General features: G+C 36.4%; 2 protein-coding genes across 7 annotated transcripts in view; one reads left to right on the top strand and one right to left on the bottom strand.

Annotated features, from left to right (window-relative positions):
* LOC127880012 (coiled-coil domain-containing protein 112-like) overlaps positions 1 to 21,574 on the top strand; it is a 175,059-nt gene that overhangs the window by 133,366 nt on the left and 20,119 nt on the right. The gene's annotated exons all lie outside the window — the stretch shown is intronic.
* LOC127880008 (MAM and LDL-receptor class A domain-containing protein 1-like) lies at positions 136 to 18,490 on the bottom strand. 3 transcript variants are annotated; one of them, XM_052427204.1, is made up of 12 exons: positions 18,324 to 18,490; positions 15,397 to 15,543; positions 10,684 to 11,040; positions 8,993 to 9,304; positions 7,013 to 7,284; positions 6,621 to 6,834; positions 6,200 to 6,340; positions 5,436 to 5,792; positions 4,945 to 5,262; positions 3,885 to 4,156; positions 2,081 to 2,870; positions 136 to 1,871 (listed from the first exon to the last, which is right to left on the bottom strand). In XM_052427204.1, the coding sequence occupies exons 1-11, from the start codon at positions 18,370 to 18,372 to the stop codon at positions 2,121 to 2,123; spliced, it is 3,189 nt and encodes a 1,062-aa protein (XP_052283164.1). In that variant the 5' UTR covers positions 18,373 to 18,490; the 3' UTR covers positions 136 to 1,871; positions 2,081 to 2,120. The 3 variants fall into 3 exon arrangements, with proteins under 3 accessions (XP_052283164.1, XP_052283163.1, XP_052283165.1); XM_052427203.1 differs by having other exon boundaries at positions 136 to 2,870; XM_052427205.1 differs by lacking the exon at positions 18,324 to 18,490 and adding an exon at positions 17,277 to 17,295 and having other exon boundaries at positions 136 to 2,870.

The following is a 21,574-nucleotide window of genomic DNA, read 5'->3' as shown; positions in this document are numbered from 1 at the left end:
GTTTAGTAACTTTACAAAGGCACAATCAGGAATCCATTGTTTTTAGTCTGAACCCATGGTTTCAAAATATGGCACAGGGACTTATTGATACAGATTTCAAACTGAATCACTGCAAAATGAACAAATACCATCCAAAACTGTTTCCAATAAGTATTTTTTAACATAATTAATAAAAATCCACAGCACAACATGTTACAAAACCAAAGTACTTAACAAAGTTTACATAAACATTTAAACAAGTACCACTAGCAGACATGAGCCTATTATAAAACATATCATATATACTTGTGTTCACAAATGAGTCGCTTCGTGATAAAATGCATCTTGAGCATATGCGCCATCATAGCCCCTGACCAGCCTGCGCATACCGAGCAGTTTGTACAACAACTGCCCAGTCCGCTAACCAGACCACAAAACCGTGCATGTCTTTATGGCGGCCAGGGTAACTCCTGACCAGACTGTGCGATTGCGCAGGCTGTTCTGGAGCTACGCTTGGCGCATGTGGAATTATATCTAGGGTTGCACAACGCGACTTATAAGTGAAAGAAACATCATAATGCCGAATATAATATTTGAGTATATTCGAAACAGCTTTGCGTTTATTCTATTTATATTTAATGGCTGATTTAACATGTATCCAATGTGGGTGGATATATGCTTTGATAGGATTTTTCTTTTCCGCGTGAGAATTCATCGTGTTATAACCGGAAATGGGAAAATAATATGTTCATTAGCGTATGCGAAAGAATGCATTAATTGTCACAATTGTGGTGATGAAATCAAGCATACTTCATAATTAGAAAACACGCTTCAAATCAAATAAAATTTATTCTCTGCGAAAACTATAATGGCATACTATACTAATTGACAACAATTGCAGAACATAACACTTAATGTAGTGTAGAATACACCGCTTTTTATACACATGAATACAATTAAATATAAGCCGTGCGCTGTGAAAAAGGGTTTAATACATGTGCGTAAAGTGTCGTCCCAGATTAGCTTGTGTAGTCCGCACAGGCTAATCAGGGACGACACTTTCCGCTTTTATGGTATTTTTCGTTTACAGAAAGTCTCTTGTTTGCAAAAATCTAGTTGAGGCGGAAAGTGTCTTCCCTAATTAGCTTGTGCGAACTGCCCAGGCTATTCTGGGACGACACTTTACGCACATGCATTAAACACCCTTTTCACAGAGCACGACTCAATATAAATGCCATAGACAAATATATGTTCACTCACTTTTGTTATATTTCGCCTCAATAGGCTTTTTTCAATTGTGCTTTTACAAATTGACTACATTTTCTTTATGTTAATTAACAAAACAATTGTAAAAACAAACTTTAAAAACACCTATTGTGGCGAAATATATCAGGAAAAAGTTGAACATGTCCTTTTTATTTCCTTTATTTCTACTGGATCACTACTGGATACGAAACTGAGTATTAACTCCATGGTAAAACACCTACTCGTAACGACTTCTATGAAAATTATTCCTCCGATTTCCTACAATGGTTTCCTTCTTGCAGTATGTTCACTAGGTTTATTTGCCAAAGGTAGTAAGAAGATTGCGCGGGTACAGTTTGATGCCGACCTGGTTAGTACTTCTGGTTTCACAGAAGAACCAATTACACAAAAATCAAGCTTACAATGAATACGCACGTTTGTACCATGTGCTGTGTGGGATCCTAATGGACGACACTCACAACTTAACCGATACACCTAGCATGCTTGAGAGACTTTAAAACTTTAAACCATGCATGCAACCTTGGGCAAATAGTGTTTCATGTACGTGACGGCCAACTCATCGGAATGAAGTAAGTAGACACACTACTTCACAATTAGACACACCGGTAATCGTTTTTGAAGCATATCTGTGGATGTAAGAGAAATGTCTAACAACTCAAATTTTACAGTGTATCTACGTCATTTTCTATTGAACGAAACGTTGTAGATCTATATGTAAATATATAAACAGTTGTTATGCTGAAGTAGAAATTGGCACCAAACGCAATATCTTCAATGCACCGATTGTGTAATTAAAGTAAAACACATATGTACAACTAAGCATTTGAATAGCTACCTTTCGCCCAATGCGTATTCATAGAGACAAATACATGCTGTTATAAGCGAGTGCTATATGGGGTTTTCGAGCTGATATTCTGTAAGTCCTCGATCATATCGACTCTTCCGTTACTCTTACCGGACCATGATTTTTCTCGGCTAACGTCACCATTAAATGCGTGTCCGTTGGTGCCTACGTACGCCAAATTTGAGTACACTTGCACAATAGGCGTATTCTTTTCCAGTGTATCTAGAGGTAAATCGGCCGGGATAGATCCGGTAAGCTTTGTCCTCATCTTTAATATGAAGTAAATCAACACCACAATGGCCACTAACCCTACTAACCCACCCACACTGTAGCCAACCAACTGCACCGTCGACTTCTGCTCAGACCTTTGTTCATCGCTTTTACCAAGCTTATTGTCTTCACTTTTTGTTGTCGGAACAGGCTTTTTCGTAGTGGCGAGTGTGGATTTCGTTTCCTTTGGCATCGTCTGACTCGACGTAGATGGGACCCAGTTCGCAGTGGTCTCGAATGTTGAGGATGAAGAACTTATTTCGCCAGTAACTGGAATTTCTGTCACAGTTGTGAACGCTCTCGAGACGTCAGTGAATACTGTTGGCTGTGAACTTCCGCTAGTTACCTGTGATGTTCGGTTTATCGTGGTTGTTGTTGCTATGGTTGAGGATGATGATGCATATCCGGCTAGCATTTTGTAATACTCAATACTGATGTTTGAGGCATGGATTACGATGTCATCCACTCCGACAGAGATGCTATTCTGCTGGTTGACTGTCTGGAATACTATCTGCAATCGACAATTCAGAAACGCATAATTTTTGCTATTAAAGGGGCCTTTTCACAGATTTTTGCAAGTTTTGAAGTTTGTCATTAAATGCTTTATATTGATAAATGTAAACATTGGATACAAAAAGCTCCAGTAAAATAAATCAAGAATAACAAAAAAAAATAAAAGAAAAAAAACCCAGGAGTCCTGTAAAAAGTCAGCCACTTAGACCTCACGTCCATTCTTCCGAATGCAATGCCAGATGTATTTTATACTTTTATAAGCAATCCTCGTTGTTTCACAAAATATAACGACAACAATAGAACTCTCCAAATTATTAATTCGTTTCGCGTTGCAACGCTTTATAATTTTCGGGTTTTTAAATCGTTAATAGAGGCATATAATGGCTATTTTAGAGCATGGTAAATGTTCAGTATTACTGTTTCCTCACAAATATCATAACTATAACAAAAATTTGCGAATCTGAAACAACTGTTTTAAATTTTGTAAATTTACCCAAACGTGAAAAGGCCCCTTTAATACTTGATATGAGAGCATTGCTTTTAAGATTTTTTTTGCTTACATTATGATCGTCGATATAAGATTGTATTATATAGTAGAGCACCAAGCCATTAAGACCGCATTGGCTGATCAGGGACGACACGTTCTACTTTTATGGTATTGTTCGTTTAGAGGAAGTCTCTTCTTAGCGAAAATCCAGTTTATATGGAAAATGCCGTCCCTGACAAGCCTGTGCGGACTGCGCAGGCTAAAATGAGGCGACACATAACGCGCATTTATTAAGCACCGTTTTTACAGAGCGAGGCTCATTTTTTTTGACAGGGGCTTACCAGTATGTTCATGAATAATTTAAAATCCATACAATATTACATTTACATACTGTTTGGTACAATCATTTAGGCCACCAAATGACCACATCATACATGTCATTTTTATTCGGCTGCAAAATTTATTGACCATAAACATAAACTTAACAATAAATAGGATAGATTTTTTAAAGAAAAAGGTTCGAACCGTATACGGCGGGTCTGCGGTAATGGACATCGATGCCAGACGCCAGCCGTGATCCGACGTGTTGCGTTGAGACCAGACACTGTGCAGTGCCCCTGTGAATTCCCTCACAAACACCTCCAGGTTGGAGCCCGGCCCCGAAAGGATGTACCAGAACGACAGGCATATGGGACTCGTGTAGACTGGCACCGTCTCCATTCGGGTCGAGTAGAGGGGTTTAAAAACGCAAAATACTCCGCATGCTTGGAAATCCATGTAAAATCCAGTGGCGTTTTCTGTTAAAAGCCATATAAAACATGTCGGGTAATGTATTCGATGTTTTACCTGAGAAAACGATGTTTATATTCTCTCAGAGTTTGGAAACGCAACGAATATTCTTATCCGGCCGCTTATCACTGAAGCCACCTCTTGTTGGAGATGCGCTCATACTGATGAAATCATAATTCCGAGGTGACGCTAAAGACAGGAAGATTTGAAAAACGATGGATAAATTTTGAGGGTGAAAAGGTTTTTTTTCAGCATATTTGCCTCAGTTTAAAAAACAGACAATGCAGTGCGATTAACAATGATCATTGATCAAAAATTTACATAAAAATACCATTAGATCTACACCCCTTTTGGAAATATGCGGACCTTTATTTGTTGTTAAATATTGGAGTTTTAACAAGAAAATCGATGTGTTTTGCCTGTATTGTGAATACATTTCAATCAAAATAATTCGTATATGAACTCAAACAATTGATTTCACATTTACACATGTTGGTGTATTTTTTTTTAATATTGGTTTCTGGTCGATGCACAATATATGTTTGCATTTTCAAAAAGAGATGGAGCCAAGGCCAAGCAGGTGGCGCTACAAATAGGAGGTGGCATCCATTTGTTAATGCAGCGACTGGTATATTTTTTAATCAATCGTTTGAAGTGAACAGCGATTTAATTTGGTGAAATTTGATTATCTTTTTTTAACTTCCAGTCCTTAACGCCATCTCGCAATTTTCAAAGGCTCGTTAAATAATTCATTTCAAAAAGTAGTATTGTCGGAAATGTAAGGTCGCGTTGTTACCTCTTTCATGGGTATGGTCACCACTTATAAAGCCATCTAGGTATTGTTTACTGCCATGGTTTGCTTTTCTTAGCCACGTAACTGTCTTCACGCTCTCATTGGCTGTTACGGTCATTCCACACCTGCCATTCTCGAAGTCACATGACCCCGGGAGGGTGACGATGTCCCTGACCTTGTCCCTGCAGATGGACTGAGACCTCGTAGTACCGGCGAGCACTTTGGTGGTCTTGGATGACCTCGTTGTGGCTAGTGTCGTCGTGGTTGTTACGGTGGTGGGTGTTGTTGTTGTAACGTATGTACAATATGTTCTATTGGACTCTGATAAAGGAAATACTTTTGATGGAAATAACAAACAATAACATATATAAGTATACGAAGAGATTTGACTTTCATATTGTTAACAACAATAAAATAAACGCATTATTAAGCATTTGAGACACTACTGTAATTAACAGATAAATGTGCATATTTAAAAAAACACAGATACTCACTAGTGAAAATTTGATATTCGGACTCAAGATAGACATCATCTAATGCGATGTCACTGGCAACCGGTAGCCGTACTGTGGCTTGAAACTCTAAGGTGAAGGTTCCAGGTGTCAAGGTCACGTGGCCTTGTAACCAATCACGGCTCTGATGTCCTGATTTCGACCATAACACTGTCGTAGCGTTATCGTCTGCTTCTACCCGGATAAGACTTAGATTTCCGGTACCGAAACCGTTCATTGTATACCAGAAGAAGAGATTATCTTCCCTTTTTAAGGTAAGAATCGGACTTTCAATGCTCGCGACCTCACCTGAGGCGATAGCGTCCCTGCCTGCTATATACATGTAGGATCCTTGCTCATCTGTAAAATACGGTTAGGAAAATCTAATGAGCCGCGTTCTGAGAAAATTGGGCTTAATGCATGTGCGTAAAGTGTCGTCTCAGATTAGCCTGTGCAGTCCGCACAGGCTAATCAGGGACGACACTTTTCGCTTTTATGGTATTTTTAGTTTTAAGGAAGTCCCTCCTTGCCGAAAATCAAGTTTAGGCGGAAAGTGTCGTCCCTGATTAGCCTGTGCGGACTGCACAGGCTTATCTGGTACGACACTTTACGCACATGCATTATGCCCCGTTTTCTCAGAACACGACTCTAATGCATAACATTACTGATAGAGCGAATGCGTGCTGAACTGTCTACATTTCGTTTGCAATACAAAACTATATTGTAAAACTTTATGTTAGTTAGGAAATGTCAAAAAGCGTCCATACTGAGACATGTATGATCGTATTTCGCTCCTGATATCCGGTCTTCAGATTTCCCGCGCCGGAGATTCCACGTAAACGACGTCGATGACGCGTTGTGACCTTTCCAGTTACAGAACTCCCGTTCCTCGTCGAAGTCGCAGAAAACTGCATAACAAATAATCATAAACAAAGTATTTGTAATTTTTTTTAAACGTACGAAACTTCGCTATCAACTGATGTACAGGTATTGGCGTACATCATTAGTCACTATGTCCAACAATAATCACATAATATACACGTTCTGGTCATAGTTTTCTCTAAATAATGGTAACTTAACCAAAAAAGAGGATTTATTATTATAAACACAACAATTTTAAAATGACTTTTTTATGATTGTATGTGTGTGTTTTTAAATGATATGTCTTTTGTTTGCAAATTAAGTAACCTTTCTCTGTCGGAAGGTCCGTTGTTGTTATTGGATACTCTGTAGTCATGGTGATCGGCAAGGTAACAGACGCTGGCGACGTACGGTTGCCAAGTGACACCATGGACGCTGCAATATCTTTATAGTACTCGAGGGTTATGTTTGAAGCCTCCATTATGACGTCATCAATACCGACCGAAATCTTCAACGGTTGATTCATTGTTTGGAACACAACCTTGTGAACACATTTCGAAACATTATTTTTTCCCGTATTCAAACGGTATCCTCTGTGTGTGAAAATTCACAAATGCACTTAATTCATTTAAAGAAAATTATTAGTTTAACATGGAAATTAAATCATGTATTCCTGTCTATAACGCTTGTTTGCTGTCAAGCCTTGCTCGTTTTATTACCGTATACGGTGGATCTGCGGTTATGGACAGGGATGCCAGACGCCAGCCGTGGTCGGACGTGTTGCGTTGAGACCAGACACTGTGCAGTACCCCTGTGAATTCCCGCACAAGCACCTCCAGGTTGGAGCCCGGTCCCGGAAGGATGTACCAGAACGACAGGCATATGGGACTCGTGTAGACTGGCACCGTCTCCATTTGGGTCGAGTAATAGGGATTCAAAAAGCAAAACCAACCGCATTCTTGGAAGCCCATGTAAAACCCGCTCGCAGTCCCTGTACACGAAATGAGAGAAAGTCAAACTGAAAATATGAACCGCGTTCTGGAATACCTTGGCTGAATGCATGTGCGTAAAGTGCCGTTCCAGATAAGCTTGTGCAATCCGCTCAGGTTAAACAGGGATGACACCCAGTTTTAAATGGGATTGCACTTTAAAAGGATGGCACTTTCAGACAAAAATCCTTTGTCGGCAGGAAGTGTTCTGACAGATTGGCCTGCGGGGACCGCACATGATGATGTGTGACGACACTTTACGCCAATGCATTAAATACATATCGTGTATATGGGGCGACGTTATACTATTCTTTGGACATTTATTAATATTAAATTTTTATTTTTTTTAATTATTTTAAAACTAATTATTGATATTCAAGATCGGTGTTTTGATATCAGAAAATAATTTGTGATATCAATAAATCGTTCGTATTTTCTGATATAAAAAATCCGATTTTTTTTATATCAAGAAATATTTGCTGATATCAAATAATCGTTTTCATGATATCAGACATATTATAATTTGCATAAGAAAAGAAATACGATATTTTTGAAATAGAAAATCGATTAATTTATAACAGGAAATCCTTTCTTGTTATAAAAATCAATTTTTGGATATCAGAAAATCATGACTTGCTGACACTATGCGTCTCTAATAAAAAGCTCGGACAGGTTACACGTCTAAACACGGGGCATAACTCTCATGATATTAGATTCAATGCTGAATATTATTTGCACTGTCCTTCGTGTTATTAGAAGCGTATTCCTGAGACATTTGTATGTTGAATTCTGTTCAACAAATCCATCAGTTGTCGACTAACCAAATTTGCAAAACGAAGATCATATCTGACTGATACTGAGGGACTTGGCTTGAAAGACGTGAAACATGATAAGAATTAAACATTACCTTCGTGCCACGGACTAAATGTAGTTTAAGACAACATGATCTACGTATTTATATTATTGTTGTATCCCACAATGTCTTTTGTTTTACTCTTGAACTGATGCGAGCATGAATATCAGGAATATAATCAGAAATATGTAGCTAATTTCTTGATGTCGAGAAATTGGGTCTAATTTTTTATGTTGAGAATTTAAGTTCTTGATAACAAAACTAGAGTTTTTGCTATCAGCAAATCTAATTCTTTATGTAAAAAATAAGAGGAATTTCCTATATCACGAATTTGATCAACTGATATCAAAAATTATTGTTATATAATAAAAAAATCGAAATAGTGATATGAACAAATATGAATGATTTACTGATATTATCAAACATCGATTTTTAGATAATCATTATTTAGATTTTCATATATCAATAATTAGATTACTTGATGTTAAATCGATTTTTTTTCAGAAAATACATTTATTAATAACAATAAATATCATTAAATAAAAACTGGTATCAATAATTTAAATTACTAGTATTGATGTAAAAAATACATGCATCTAAATATATAAAACAGCGCTCCCCAAATCACCTCATTGGGATTTTAATGCGCATCAAAATCACGAAGTTGTTAATATACACTATGAAGTAAGTTTCGTTTGCCTGACACATCTTTAATTACTTTTAATTTGAAAAACGTAACGTTTATATTAAATGTAATTATAAAACCATTAATTTTGAATGATTCCATTAAAATAATGGCAAGATAAATATTACTTATAATAAAAGCAGATTACATATACATGACTTATCGTGTTTACCGTTCCAAACCAATGTGTGATCGCCAAGAATATAGTTATTTTTGTCTTTTGCGCTTCCATGGGAACCGGAGGTCCTCAACCACCGAACGTTCGGGGCAGTTGTATTTGGTGTGACCGTCATCCCGCACGTGCCATTCTCGTAGTCACATGACCCAGGAAGCGTGACGGCGTCTTTAAACTTGTCAGTGCACGATGGCGGTACGGTCGTAGTCCGGGCGGAAGTTTGGACGGTCACTGTCGTGGCGGGGACCGTTGTCGGATGGGCCTGCGCTGTCGTGGTCGTCTGCACAGAGCAGTAGGTCCTGTTATCATCTAAAGGGGCAATAACTTAGCAGCTTCAACACAGCCGAAAATCATTTGTAGATTAGTATGTTTGATTTGATTAACGAAATACAAACCAATTGTCTGCTTCTTTTTATTTACATTATGTCGATTTCGATACGAACGAGTCAATAATGGCTTTCACAAGCATAGATTGCCACTCACCTTAAACTTTTTATGCGGCTATCGTTTTTGACCAATCGCCAAAATTAACCATTTATGTCTAGTGGACTCTCCCATCCTTCTAAATTGGATCAATTTATTTCCAAAGTTAAGGATGTCTAGTATATTTATTTCTGTATTTAGAATATTTCTTACAGAAAGTCCTTTAAGCAAACAGCGCAAACCCCGATGAGACGCCGCATTACGCGGCGTCTCATCTGAGTTTACGCTGTTTGCCAAGGCCTTTTTTTCTAGACGCTAGGCATAAATGGGTTAAATCATGTTAACTGATACTTTGCTATTAATCATTGTATACAACAATTACGTAACCGAGATTTGATGACCTTACAAATCTGAGATTATTATATTAATATCTATTAATATATATTTTATCTCTATGACTGCCATTAATAGTGCGTGTAGTATTAAAAGTGTTCCTTAATAACCTGTATCGTTGTGCACGGAAATCAGGCAAACCCTGATATTCGACAATTTACACAATAGTATATACTCGAATAATACGACAACAGAACAATGATAATATAAAAAAGGTGCTCAGAAAAATTGCACCCAATAACTGCACAATATGAACTCAATGACAAATGTACATTATGTAATTGTATATCCTGCATTTAAAATGTATGTCAATTAACATGATAATTTACTACCCAATAAATTATTATAGTAGCATGTTTATATCGAAATGCAATACAAATTCCAATTATGTTTTACACATTGTAATCATGTTCTTTAAAAGCTTTCGGAAAGTATGCATACACATTGAGATAAACTTTCTTTCATCATCGAGATTGTACAACATTAAGATTAAACACATCACACGATTTGAATGAAATGAGTCAGTTCATATTCGAACGTTTTAATGACGATAATAGGACTTTTATAGACTGAAAATGTAATTTTTGAACAAGAAAAAAAGTTAATTATAAAACAAACAAATCTTAGGAGACACGAAATTGATCATGATAATTATTACAATTATAGCGCTTTCTCTGTGTACGGTTGATTGTAATGACGGTGATAATAAGGGTGATGATGATAGCGCTTTAAACGATAATGAGAAGTGTAATGCTGCTACTTCTGCTGCTGCTGCTGATGTTGTTGATGATGAAGGCGACGAGTATACTAATGATGGTTTGCATGATGGTGAAGACGATCAAATGACCATAAATTATAATGCTTAAACTTACATTTAAAACGTTGAGTTTCAGTCTGGAGATAAACGTCGTCAATGGCAATATCGCTAGCTATTGGAAGTCGCACCGTGGCCTTGAACTCTAAGGTGAAAACCCCTGGTTTCAGTGTCACATTGCCACGCAACCATTCACTATTCTGATGTCCCGATTTCGACCATAACACTTCCGTCGCGTTTTCTTTCGCTTCAACCCTGATTACACTTAGGCTTCCGGTACCAAAGCCGTTCATTGTGTACCAGAAGTAGAGACTGTCTTCATTTGTCAAGGTCAGGATTGGACTTTCAATGATCGCGACCTCACCTGGGGCCATAGCGTCCTGTCCTGCTATATACATGTACTGCCCTTGCGAGTCTGAAAAAGGGGTATTAAAAATAAAAACAATTGCGGTATCAGAGTCAAGGTTCAATATCAAATACATGTACCGAATTGGGAACATGCAAACAAATATCAGCAATACGAATAATTTGAGCACAGTAGTAAAAGTTCAAGATCAAGACATGTACCAAGAGCATCGCACAAAGCTGAAAGCAGGACAGTAAAGTCAAGTCGTTACAGGGAAACAACCGTCTGGGAGCGTCTTTGTTCGATCCCAAGTTGATAATGTAACCTTTAGGCACAATAGTGTTAAATCGTGCGAATTTCACATGGTTCGAACATCTTAATGGCGCACCAGATCCCACTTGAAAGGATCATTATCATCTATTATCGCCAAATTGATGATAAATTGATTATGAACAATTACTTAACGAGAGATAGTCTGACGATGGCGCTATATGGTTCAAACATCAGCAACTTATAATTCACTCATTGTTTTTGCGTGGTTATAAAACTCAGAATTGTTTCCATTCCCGAAGACACATGTTTAAGGCAAAACCACATGAGACAATCAAATTAAATGTTTAAGCACATGTACACAAAATGCAATACCTAGGTTACGAACGAGGCACAATTATTTTACATCTTGCTATGAACAGCGTCATGCGAAAATGGGCCTTATTTCAAATGCGCCCAACGTAGCTCCAGACCAGCCTGCGCATGCGCATAGTCTGGTCAAAGGCTACTCTGTCCGTTAATGAGACCACAGAAGTCCACATTACTTTACAGCAGACAGCGACGCTCATGACCAGATTGCTCTCATTTTATATTGACTCCTTATTTGATATCGCGACATAAAGATTATCACCCGATTGTCCTTAAACGTGTTAACGGTGGCATGAGCACGATTATTGTGATGTCTCCAACTTGCTTTTAAGGAGGCCGGCGTCTTTCCCATGACCGATCGAACGGTATCAAAAGTTTAAAACCAATGCTCTTGCGTAGTTTCATCAGTAAAATGTTCAACTCTGTCGTCCAACTTAACACTATAAATTTCGTTTAAATAAAATATTATAAGTAACATAAAACTTATACTATACGTGTATATATATTGACTCCTTATTTGATATCGCGACATAAAGATTATCACCCGATTGTCCTTAAACGTGTTAACGGTGGCATGAGCACGATTATTGTGATGTCTCCAACTTGCTTTTAAGGAGGCCGGCGTCTTTCCCATGACCGATCGAACGGTATCAAAAGTTTAAAACCAATGCTCTTGCGTAGTTTCATCAGTAAAATGTTCAACTGTGTCGTCCAACTTAACACTATAAATTTCGTTTAAATAAAATATTATAAGTAACATAAAACTTATACTACACGTGTATATGTAAAATATAAAAGAAGCACTAATGCTTATAATTGTAAATAGCTATTTGCTAGACAAAGGTGTAAAGTGTAACACATACTTCTACAGATGTACATGAAACTATCCAAGGACAACGTTTGGAGTTACGTTTGACGCAATCGTTGTTTTCAAATATATTATGAGCGCATTCATGAATGGCCACCATAGTTGTAAGCTGGCTTATGAATGGATATTCTAGCTCCCCCCCCCCTCCAACACAATAGTGTTAAATGAAAAATACAACATAGTTCGTTAATATGAGTACGGGTAGATATGTACATGTGCGTTTGTGCCAAACATGTGTTGTTTTGTCCGCATAAGATATAAATTTCATTATTTATGTAGTTCAGCCTTGTAGATGTACTGAAATAAGTGTACGGTCATTTCATTTTCTAGGTCAAAATTAATTTTTTATATCACCTGATTAAATCTATTTGTTGTATATGATTTGCATACAAGGCATCAACACTTCAAAAGCGTGATACGTGTAAGCCATTATTTCCAACTACGACTCCCCCCTAGAAGAAGTAGTCTCATTAGGATATTCAAGAATTACTATTTCTGTCCCGTTATCTATGAGATGATGTCCTCAAAGGATGTTAATAGTATTGATTACGATGGCACGAGACGGAATATCACGTCAGCGTGTACTATGTCAAGAGCGTAGCTAGGCGGAAATTATCGGCGGTATTTTCTGACATTTCTGATGTACAACGCAAGTTACAATGGATGATTATCGCTTCAAATTATGTCGAAGATGATGAAAGCACACGGTTTATTATGAAAATATTACGTACTGCACCTCATGAATATTTTCGCATTGTGTTTGCAGTTTGATATAACTTTAGACATATAATGATATACGCGCTACCCAGACCGTTTCAACAAAAACGTAAACCTGTATTGTACTCCAAGGGTCAGTGGAACGCGCCCATATGGATTATTTTTTTCATTCTTTAAGTTTATTTTTGTTTTTTACTTGAACTATGTTGTTCCGATGTTTACATTTATAGAATTAAATCAATTAATTAAAAACGTCCAAACATGCCTGTGAGAAGATTCATTTAAACAAAAATACCACAGCCAAAGTCGACCATTCCTATAGTGATATCAACGCCAGTGCATGAAAATAGAAAATATCATATATCGCTTGTTATTTACGTACATATAAAATTACCATATATCGTTTTCACCACCCAAATCAAACTTAAAAGCACTGGTCGACCGTACCTACGAATATCGCCGCTCGCGCACGGAAAAAATACAACCTATCGTAATGAATAATCGGAGACACATATTACCTGCCGCTGCTGAAGGATGCCAACTCATTTGTGGTATACAAATAGGAGACAGCGTAACGAAAATAACACTCAAACGCCCATTTACACTTGTTCAAAATGAAGATGGTCAGTTTAAGACAAATGTTCATACAATGTGTGAACAAGATCACTTCATATCTTAGTTATTGTGTTTGGTTGGAACAAACAATCTTTACAAAAAAAACGTCATGTCGCTGAATTTTAGTTTAAAATGTCATGGTTTGCTTTTAAAGTTGAGGTCATCCAGGATCATAGTTTCCAATAATAAATAAAAACTATATCTTCAATTGTTGTATAAAACTAGACGTTGAACGATTAAATTGTGATCGAAAACTCAAAGTACTGCACACGCGTATTCCGGATTAGAGCTATAATTATACTGGAGGATATAATTTTCTTATATGCTACATTCGTTGAATTTTGCGGCAACAAATACCTTATGAACCACTACATGCGGAAATGGGTCTTATGCGATTACGGCCACAGTAGCCTGTTCATTCGCGCAGTGTGGTCAGGAACTCGCATGTTTTCTTTTAATTCACGCACGGTTTTGTGATCTAATAAGCGAACATAGTAGCTCCTGACCAGACTTTTCGATTGCGCAGGTTGGTCTGGAGCTACACTGGACCCATCTGACATAGGACCCATTTTTGCACGACGCGGCTCTTATTGAGACTAATATTCCCCATGCTACTTTTAGTTCTATGCTTAGTATAAAGTTGCTCGATGCTAAACGGACAAACACGAAAGTAATGACAAAATGATACAAAGCAAGTAACTTTGAAAAAAACTTCAAGCAGTAGTGATTCATATAATATTTAGCTATAATATTTCTTAAAATACAAAAACGAAGTATATTGGTACTAATCATTTGCGGGTAGCATTGTAGGTATTTTGTCTTACTCTGCAATATACCATGTCACGTTTAAAAAAAAAATCATTTTCCTTTCTTGATTAAAAAGGCACACGCCTTAAAATATTGTCAGATATTAAATACTATTGCAGAATTAATTTTTCAATTTATACAAAAACCACTTATGTTCATAGCAGAACGTACATACAATCATGTGAACAAAATGTGAGAACGCTATAAGATTATATTTAGCTCCTGAGCAATTGAAAAGAACGCATTGCTATTTGTGGTGTCAATATGTATTATACATTTTGAGATTGCACAGACATGTGCAGATACGTGGTCCCCATCGACACATGTTTTGACACGCACAGATCGTGTGGTCTTTAGTAAATGTCTAGAGCTACTTTATATCTGCATATGAACGAGTAAATAACAAGCAGTTTTATTCAAGAATCATTCCAGTTTTCCCTCGTTGACTTCTTTTGACATTGACTTTTCACATAGGGACACCGTATTGAGAGAGACACGTCTCCAGTTATACTTCTGATAAGATTTTGGTGCCAAGGTACGGACAAACTGACATCCGCATGTTTGTGAGGAGTGGGAGGGGTTTGGTTGAGCAAAATGTAGTACTATGTAGTTGGTAGGTCACGGCAATGCAAATGCCATAAGTAAATGACATCATGAACGTAAAGGACAACTGCAAAAACTAACCATGCAAAACATGCTCGTAAAGTGAGGCTTAATGGATAAACCCGCCAAAGTCCGCTTTGTTTAAAACACATAAGTAAGAAAAAGGTTGTACTTACTTTTACAGGTATGGTCACTTTGAACACCGGACATGCGATCGTCCGAGCGTCCGCGTCCAAGTTTCCATGACAACGCCGAACTATTTGTGTTGGTCCAATCACAGAAATCTCTGCCTTCGTCGAAATCGCATAAACATGTTGCGCTACCTTGAATAAAAAAGACTAAATTTAATAAATAGAATATACCTGATTTGTGTTTGTGTTTGATGTATCACGTTCTCGCCCTCACTAGAAACTGCTTAATATTTTATGAGCGCTTATCATTGTGTAGATATAAACATAAATGATAGTACCATTACGACAGAGAGAATGCATTTTCTTATAATTTTATGTTATTGTGTATTTTATTTTAGGAATTATTATTCGACATTAAAAGAGAATTCTACCTTTTTCTACATGTCATTATCATATTGCTTTACGTAAAATCCTACGTTTGCTCTTGTCAGGACTGACAAAAACAAAAATATGAGCAACGTCATGCGTAATTGGGTATAATGCCATATTTGGCCATCGTAGCTCCAGACCAGCCTGCGCAGTCTCGTCAGGAGCTACCCTGTCCGCTAATAAGATCACGAAACCTTGCGGGACTTAATAGCGGACATGGCAGCGATTGCGCAAGCTGGTCTGGATCTACGCTGGTTGCATATTGAATAACACCCATTATCGCATGACCATGGTAATATAACACAAAGGGTATATCTCCAACAATTAGTTGAAACAGGTATGTGTATTACCTGGTTGAAAGAAAACTGCGATTTGCATAATGTATAAAAAAAGGCTTTTAGATAACTGTGCATATTTACTAAAACCATTTTTCAGCGCGAATTTAGTAAATTAATCTAAGTTTGTATATAAAGATGTATGCAACATAGACATACCTATCTTTTTTTTCGTCCGTTAACAGACGATTATTTTAGCATAAGATTATACTTACAGTTACCTAGACTCCAAATCAGAATTGGGACTACGCTATTGCGTTTTTTTTAATAGTTGAACAATGACATTTGCGTGTTATGTACATCGACATTCCAGTGTGTAAAAATCAGGTATGAATACATAAAAGGTTGTCCTTAAAACGTATTGATGAACATAACAATAATAAAATGTACAGATCAAAATATACTTAGGTGCTAACTTTACTGTTAATTTCACTATAAAACGATTGACAACACAGTAGTTACGGTGGAATAGAGGTAAAATTCACTCCTCTTTTTTTATCTCTTTTTTTATCTCATTCCCACGACATACTTACTCGAGGGAACGCCTTAATAACTCGTGGGAACGAGTAAGCTATGTCGTGGGAACGACTTGCTAAGTCAAGGGATATCAAAATAGGAGTGCAAAACTAACCAGATTCTGAATGGTCGACCAATGAGATTTGAAGGTTTTCTCTCCAAATATTTGAATATTTTTATTATCCGTTCATTTGAATTATAAACGAGGAGTAAACAAAATATAAAAGTCGAGAAAACAAAATATACCGGTAAATGTCGAGAAAACAAAATAGTTTACTGCACCGCTCTTTTATTTAGTTTTGCACTCCTCTTTTTGTATCTCGTTCCCTCCACTTAGTAAGTCGTTTAAACGGTATAGCTAAATCGTCCCCACGAGTTAGTAAGTCATTCCCCCACTTGGCTAAAATTCTCTCCTCTTTTGTTTCACGCACCACTCCTTTATTTACTGCACTGCTCTTTTTTTTATTGCACTCCTCTTTTATTTACAAACATTGAACGTACCAGTCGAATTAATATACAGTCCAACACAATCATACAACCACATACGCCCACTCACATGCCCACACTCACAAGTAAACAAAACATACATAAAACGTACATGAACAACACAATAATCATTAAAACAAGCGGAGAAGTACGGAATACCGTAATGCCATCGTAGTTACACATTAAAATCCAGAGGGCGAGAACGCGATAGTACAATGGCGACAATGCGACAATACGATGACGACAGTGCGACAATACGATGGCGACAATGCGATAGTACGATGGCGAGAATGCGAGAACGCGATAGTACGATGACGACAATGCGACAGTGCGATGACGACAGTGCGACAATACGATGGCGACAGTGCGATAGTACGATGGCGATCAAGCTATAGTTGCCGATCACACAGTATGAGCATATAAACGCATCATAAATTTCTGTGTACGATGGATACATTGAACCGTAAAAAAGAACAGTATTATGAACATCAGCAAAACATACATAAGTTATTTTTCATATGAATTTCTTAATTACACAGGGCTAGTAACTCAAGTTAAATAATTCATTATGAAATATGTCACGATATATAGGAGCTTCACTCTAATGAATGACATGACTTATATAATTGATTAAGGTGTTATTTCTTTACTTTAAAACCATATATGTATAGTGTATACTATAGTTCGACTTAATGCTTAATTTGTAATTGTGAAGCGCAATAGAATATGTTGATAATTTTTGCGTTATATAAATGTATGTATATGTATATTTGTATATGTAGTTTTGCACTCCTCTTGTTTTATCTCATTCCCTCGACTTTGCAAGTCGTTCTTACGACATAGCTAACTCATTCCCACGTGTTAGTAAGTCGTTCTTCGAATTAATATGTCGAATGAACGAGATAGAAAAAAGAGGAGTGCAAAAAATAAAATAAAAACAGAGGAATGAATGTCACCTCCATGCCACCGTAGTAATTGAATATATAATTCAAATGAAAAGCATTTTACATAAAATCAAAGTACGTTAGTGTATAATAAAGTATGCAATTGCCCTATGCGGTCTTTGAATAGACGTGCGTTTGTAATTTTTGTTTTAGATAAAAGGGCAAATTACTTGTGTTGTTGATAAAAATCATAAAAATTAATTAAAATATCATTTTTATGAAGTCCGTCAACTACGTATTTACTTATTTCTCCGATACGTACTATATCTTAGACACGACAGAAGCGCGAGTATCCAAATGAAGCACTCCATTTAAATGTTCTGATATGTCCGAGTATAATCCAGATTCGAACCGTTCAAACTATCAACGCCATGCCTTGTTTAAAAGGTTTGAGAGCGGACTGATACTAGCACGGCTCAATCGTTTGCTCATTGGCAAGATAACGTTTTATCGGGAGCTGCCCAGACTCCTGTTTAAAGGGGCTGTCTTTATTGTGTATATTTTATTTCGAATGCGGATTAAAGAGTGATTTCATGTTTGTTCTTTTCGTGATTAGCTGATATGTTCGGATGTTGATGCAAACTTCCGACCGACCTATTTATTGATTGACTCTAGTGTGAAGATATAAATAAATTGTTGACTGAAATTATCGTATAGAATAAATTTGTTGGATACACCAATTTATTTTGTTGATCGATATATCGATTGATTTTTATCCATTGAAAGCGATTTTGTATTGTTGGTTAGTCGACTGTATGGTTGGTTGGTTTGTTAGCTTACTTTGACTGTATGGTTTGTTGGTTGACTGGTGTGTCGTTTTTCTTTTTAAGAGTGTTGAACAATCTGTTGGTTGTTTTGCGGTTTGCTTGACTTGACTTTGATTAGGTAAATAGGTTCGACAGGCCGCAAATTAACGAGGACATACTATCTATATAGGTTACACGTGTTTTTTATGTCAGCACATTATCTGATTATGTAATCTTAACTATTATTTATTTTAATCTCAATTAATATTACCCGATATATAAGTCTGACAAGGTTTCGATTTTCAATGTTGATACAGTAAGCAAGGAACAATACCGGTGTCTGTGCCGTACGCAATATTTCGTCATCAATTATCCGTTTAAACAGGACCTTCAAAATCGTACAACCCCTGTTATCGTTCATGAATTCAACTGCAGCGATATTTCGTCATAAATCAGACATTTATGGACCTTCGTTTCTCAACGTGTCGCTTACTGATAGAACCTTTACACTTTTTATCGTGAACTACAGAAAGTCATTCTGACCTAAAAAGAACAGTTCAGTCGGAGCTCAACCATACAATCATGTCTAATCTGTAGACTTATTATATATCGGTGCTAGGTCGATGAACGGAAGGTATTGCGTTCGTAATTAAATCGCAGACATTATTTGCCCGGTAAAAAGGTTTGAAGACTGTCTGCTGATTAATTTAGACCAACATAATAAGCCAATAATCATGATGCAAAAGCAACAAATGTGTGACATGGCTCTTTGTACATGATTTGCTAGATCAAGAAGCGGTTATCAAAATGTATCATCAATCTTTGACAATAAAAAACTGCATAAGAAAACAAAATGCCATAACGCTTTGATTTTCTGAGTGTCGATTGTATAAATCCGCCCTTAAAGACACTTCTAATACGTACATTTTTCACTATGCCTCGATTACTTATATATATCAACTGATTTATTCAAAATGTGGAAAATGAACACATGATGAATATTTAAAACCTCATAGAAATTGTATACAAATTGATCCACGATTAGATGAATTACCATTAAACGAAAACTATTACTATAAAATAAATTGCCAAAAATGACACGATCAGAAATTACATGTACTCATTTTGAGTCAAAACTATTAACCAGTTTTTCTCAATCGAACATGCAGTAAGGTTCATGGGAGGGATAAAATTCTTTAAAACTTTGATTTGGTTTTTCTTCATTCAATGTGGTGCAATATGGTCAAACTATATATAATTTAATAAGGTAAAGACGGATAGAATAACATAAACACATTTTTGACATTCAATATTTTTTTGCTTTATTCAAATTTTTGTTTAAAACCAATACATTTGTACACTAATTTACAAAATCTCAATCTAAAGTTAGGAAGGATATACACTACCGTAAGTTAAATAAATACAAAGCTATATACATATACAAGGTCAAGTTAGCAACATTTCACAGAAAATTATTGTCAGAAAATGAGTTATTATTCAACTGCATTTTTTGGATAATTTTCCTAAACAAAATTCTTAAAATAACTAAACTGAACTACTTTTTAAAAATCCAGGTATGGTGGATAATAAGAGTCACCATTCTTTTTCAAGGGCTTAACAATTTTGCTATAACCAAATGGAATTTTTTTAACAATCTCAAATTAAAAGAAATTGCAGACGACATTTAAAATTGTAAATAAATATAAAGAAATAGGTTTGGGTGGGTAGAAATCATTGTGGTAAAAGGAGATATTGCTCATCAATAACAAGATTTTATAAGTTTTGTGCATACGACTCTAGAAATCATAGTTTTACATAGAAATACACAGCTAGGTATCATGGTTTTTTTCTTTCTTCCTTCCTGAACAACTACTGTCCTTGTAACGTTTTGATTAATGTGTTCCTTTTGGCAAACCGAATCTTTTTATACATTTGTATATCGATTCCTTCAACCCATTTTGAAAACGTGGCACTCGCTGTGCTCCGTAGAAAAAACGTGCATTACAAATCGGTCGAAATCACGTGAAGTAGTAAGAAAACCTGGTATGTGTATACACATACCTGAGAAAACACATCGTTATTTTTACAGTTGGTCGCGACTAGTAAAACAACTGTTAACATTAATCAGAAAGAGATCGCGCTTAATAACAGAAATGATCACACAGAGATATAATCACTTACCCCATTTCAAATATTTTCCAGCTGAAAATTTTCCACACACGTCTTTTTTAGTGTATTTGTATTGTTCTTTCTAGAGCCGAAGTGCATCTCACATAATATCCATCCGACGTCCGTTGTTTTCACTTTCGTTATTAAAAACTTTGTTTAAATGAATTATTTTTACATTTAGGTTGTTGAAGCGAATTATTATTATATATAATCAATAAAATAGTATACCGTGATGAATTGAACGGAGTTTCGTATCGATCATTCTGTCAGTCTGTAAGCGTACTATTTTGTGCGCAATAATACAAGTACATGTGATTCGACAACAATTGTAAACATTGGCGAAATGCTTCTTACAAAGTTATTTTTTGGAGTGTTTATGAGGTCTGATCATATTACAATCCAATGCATTTGCCATCGTCAACCGTTTGGAATGTCAATTAGGCGATGAGTGAGTTTTTAGCATGTTTCTTTCAATTTTATTAATCTAAAAATGGCTGCCCCCATCGTCATGAAATGACATGTGTTCGAGTTTTGATATTTCTAGATATGTAAATTTGTTTTACTAGTTTAGCGTAACTTGCCCTCATCAATGTCGATA

The sequence above is a fragment of the Dreissena polymorpha genome, chromosome 4 (genome assembly GCF_020536995.1).
Source record: "Dreissena polymorpha isolate Duluth1 chromosome 4, UMN_Dpol_1.0, whole genome shotgun sequence".
In the NCBI taxonomy this organism is placed as follows: Eukaryota; Metazoa; Mollusca; class Bivalvia; order Myida; family Dreissenidae; genus Dreissena; species Dreissena polymorpha.
Note: the sequence above shows the minus strand (reverse complement) of the source record. Positions and strands in the feature narration are given on the sequence as shown.

Excerpts from the sequence above, each read along its gene's own strand:
- LOC127880008 (XM_052427203.1), bottom strand. The coding sequence starts at position 18,372 with ATGGAGTGCTTCATTTGGATACTCGCGCTTCTGTCGTGTCTAAGATAT. Across the intron at positions 6,341-6,620 it reads GGACCTTCCGACAGAGAAAG|TTTTCTGCGACTTCGACGAG; the intron begins GTTACTTAATTT and ends TTTGTTATGCAG. Across the intron at positions 5,793-6,199 it reads ATACGATCATACATGTCTCA|ATGAGCAAGGATCCTACATG; the intron begins GTATGGACGCTT and ends CGTATTTTACAG.